At 46.3% G+C, this 3063-nt stretch overlaps 1 protein-coding gene across 1 annotated transcript; it reads left to right on the forward strand.

Moving 5' to 3' along the window:
- Nucleotides 1–1813: 1813 nt before the first annotated feature.
- LOC128339222 (ADP-ribosylation factor-like protein 1) lies at nucleotides 1814–2730 on the forward strand. The gene has a single exon (XM_053282760.1). The coding sequence runs from the start codon at nucleotides 1885–1887 to the stop codon at nucleotides 2428–2430; it is 546 nt and encodes a 181-aa protein (XP_053138735.1). The 5' UTR covers nucleotides 1814–1884; the 3' UTR covers nucleotides 2431–2730.
- Nucleotides 2731–3063: the final 333 nt, after the last annotated feature.

Below are 3063 nucleotides of genomic sequence, written 5' to 3' on the forward strand. Positions count from 1 at the left end.
AAGCTTCTGGCAGTCAAGCAGGCTAGTCAAGCAGGCAGTTTGCTCAGAGAGAAGCAGAGAGTGAGAGCACCATGGCTGAAGAAATCTTGAATTCTCACTGCGCAGAAGAAGTCACAGACAGTTCCTGTCCATGGACAGAGTTCCGGCTTGTTGCCCCATGGTTTAGGCAGCAAACTCTAGGATGGCTCTTGAGCAAGTATGCTTGTTAGGCAAAGATTGCTAATCTGCCATGCCAACAGACTCCTTCTTATAGGGGTTTCAACCATCCTTTGAGGTCCATTTGAGTCTCCTGGATCACAAAAGGTGTTCATTCCTGTTATCCTCTGGATATTGTCTTTTAATTATCAAAATTAGCTCAGGATATTTTGGTCAGTCCAGGGTAAACAGGGTCTCAGTTCATATCCTGCTAGCAGAGTATTGTTCTATTGTCATTTCGAAGTAAATTTGCCTCTTGGTCCCAAGAATGTTAGAAGTCAGGAGTTAGTGAAAGAATTAGCTCTATTTGTGTGAGACAGCAATTAAGTTACTTCTTGTGTACATCTATCTAGTGTGTAATTATAACAAAAGAATGTTTAAAGTAACATTGAAAGGGGTGCATGTGTGAGGCGAGTTAATCAATACATTAGACTAAGGCAGAAGCATCCTGTCAGCGAGGTAAGGGGATTACGAGAGAGTAAGTTAATTTCAGCAGTGTGAGACTGGTAATTAAGCCTGACTCATTGTGTCTCTTGTGAGTTCCACAAACACTGATAAACAATGCTGGATTACCCCTGCCTTCACAAATCATGTACCAGGCAGTCATGAGATCTGGGTGTCATGCACTGGTCAGTTCATCTGAATTCAGGCATTAATTGATTCCTTAATAAAATGGAATCAGACGCAGGCCTGGGTTCCATATAATTCTGGTTTGGTAGCTCTGGGTTGAATGTTGGGGCCAGGGGGTCCCCACCATGAGGTACATGGCACAAGCATTACACCCTGATGTTAGATGGAGGTTTATTGTGCACTGAATGTGATTGGTCAGTCCTATGTATTTAACAGCATTTGCGGATATGTATGCGAAAGAGTTAGCAGCCATGGTAAGTGTTAGCCATGTACCATTTTGTCATGGCTAGATGCTACTGCTAGGATCAGAGGCAGGCCCTGAATACCAGTTTGCTGGGAAGCAACCTTGGGAGAGACCTGTTTTGCCTACAGAAGGGGGCTGCTGTTTTAAACTATTTTAACTCTTTTAATTGAATGTTTTTAATTGTGGGTTTATTGTTTTAATTGTGGTGTAAATTGTCACAAGAGACAAATTTTTGGCATAAAGAAATGCACAAAATAAAGGCCTACTAGCTGGCCTGGCACAGAACATCTGTGCCCTAGTTCTTTGTCTCTCACTCCTCCTCAGACAATGCGGCTACCTGCCCTGCCTCCCCACTCCTTAAACCGCTCCCTGCCATCCAGGATGGCAGCGGAGGTGGCAAAACCTCCCCCCCACGCAACTCTCTCTCTTGCTCGCTCCCCCACAACTCTCTCTCTCACTCCTCACACACACACAAACCTCTCTCTCTTGCTCCCGCACAACTCTCTCTCTTTTACTCCTGCCACAACTCTCTCGCTCTCCCGACACATAACTCTCTTGCTCTCCCCCACACAATTCTCTCTCTCGCTCCCCCTACTCAACTCTCACTCTCTCACTCTCCCCACACATACAGAACTCTTGCTCTCTTACTCTCCTGCACAAAGAGAGGGAGGCGGCGGCAGCAATCGATCGACGTGGAAGCCCCGTAGAGGCGACTTCCGGGTTAACGGCGGCGGCGGGGGGGGCATGGCCAAGAAGCAGGAGGGGGGCCTGCGGGGTGTCTCTGAGGAGAAGTGGTGCAAGAGAGCTTCTCAGCCATGGGTGGCTTTTTTTCAACTATCTTTTCCAGTTTATTTTGTACCCGGGAGATGCGAATATTAATTTTGGGATTAGACAGTGCAGGGAAGACTACAATTCTCTACCGGTTACAAGTTGGAGAAGTTGTGACTACCATTCCTACAACTGGTTTCAATGTTGAGACAGTAACCTACAAGAATCTGAAGTTTCAAGTTTGGGACTTGGGAGGACAGACGAGTATCAGGCCATATTGGCGGTGTTACTACTCCAATACAGATGCAGCCATCTATGTAGTAGACAGCTGTGACAGAGACAGAACTGGAATTTCAAAGTCTGAGCTTGTTGCCATGTTGGAGGAAGAAGAACTAAAGAAAGCCATTTTAGTGGTGTTTGCAAACAAACAAGACATGGAACAGGCTATGACTCCCACAGAAATGGCAAATGAACTTGGACTTCCAGCTCTGAAGGATCGGAAGTGGCAGCTATTCAAAACATCTGCAACCAAAGGCACGGGACTTGATGAGGCAATGGAGTGGTTGGTGGAAACCTTGAAGAGCAGACAGTGAAATGGACCTGAATTTTCCCTTTAAGAGTCATGTGAATTAATGCAATGCTGTAAATAGGACTGACAGAATATTGGCTTTGAAAGCATTGGGTTTTCTTTGCACTGTAAATCACACTGAACCAACTGAATGTTTGTTCCTATACTATGATCCAAATATTCAGTTTCTTTTATCTTGTGTAAGTTATGTATGTAACATCAATTTTTATGGCAGACATATAACTGAAGATTGACCATAAGAATAAATAATTGGAATAAACCTTTGTTACTTGGAATTCTAAGTGTTTAAAACTATTTAACACAAAGAAATCTCTCTCTCCACACACAACCACAACTCTCTCTCTCTCTCTCCTCCCCCACACAACTCTCTCTCTCACTCTCCCCCCACACCAGGTGAATGCACCTCTGGGGGGCAGTGGGCGGCTTCTTTTAGTGTAAACGGAGCCAGTGCTCCATGCTGCCCAGCAGCCCCCGCGACAGGGAATCACCTCTGCCACTCACCTGGCAACTGGCGGGGGCTCGCCTCTGTGGGAGCCAGGTGAGTGGCGGAGGCGATTCCCTGCCACGGGGGCTTCTGGGTGGCACAGAGTACCAGCTTCGTTTACACTTAAAGAAGCTGCCTGCCGCCCCCTCGGAG

This window comes from Hemicordylus capensis, chromosome 1 (genome assembly GCF_027244095.1).
Source record: "Hemicordylus capensis ecotype Gifberg chromosome 1, rHemCap1.1.pri, whole genome shotgun sequence".
Lineage (NCBI taxonomy): Eukaryota > Metazoa > Chordata > Lepidosauria > Squamata > Cordylidae > Hemicordylus > Hemicordylus capensis.

Bases quoted from the DNA above. Each gene is read 5' to 3' on its own strand.
- LOC128339222 (XM_053282760.1), top strand. From the start codon at position 1,885: ATGGGTGGCTTTTTTTCAACTATCTTTTCCAGTTTATTTTGTACCCGG.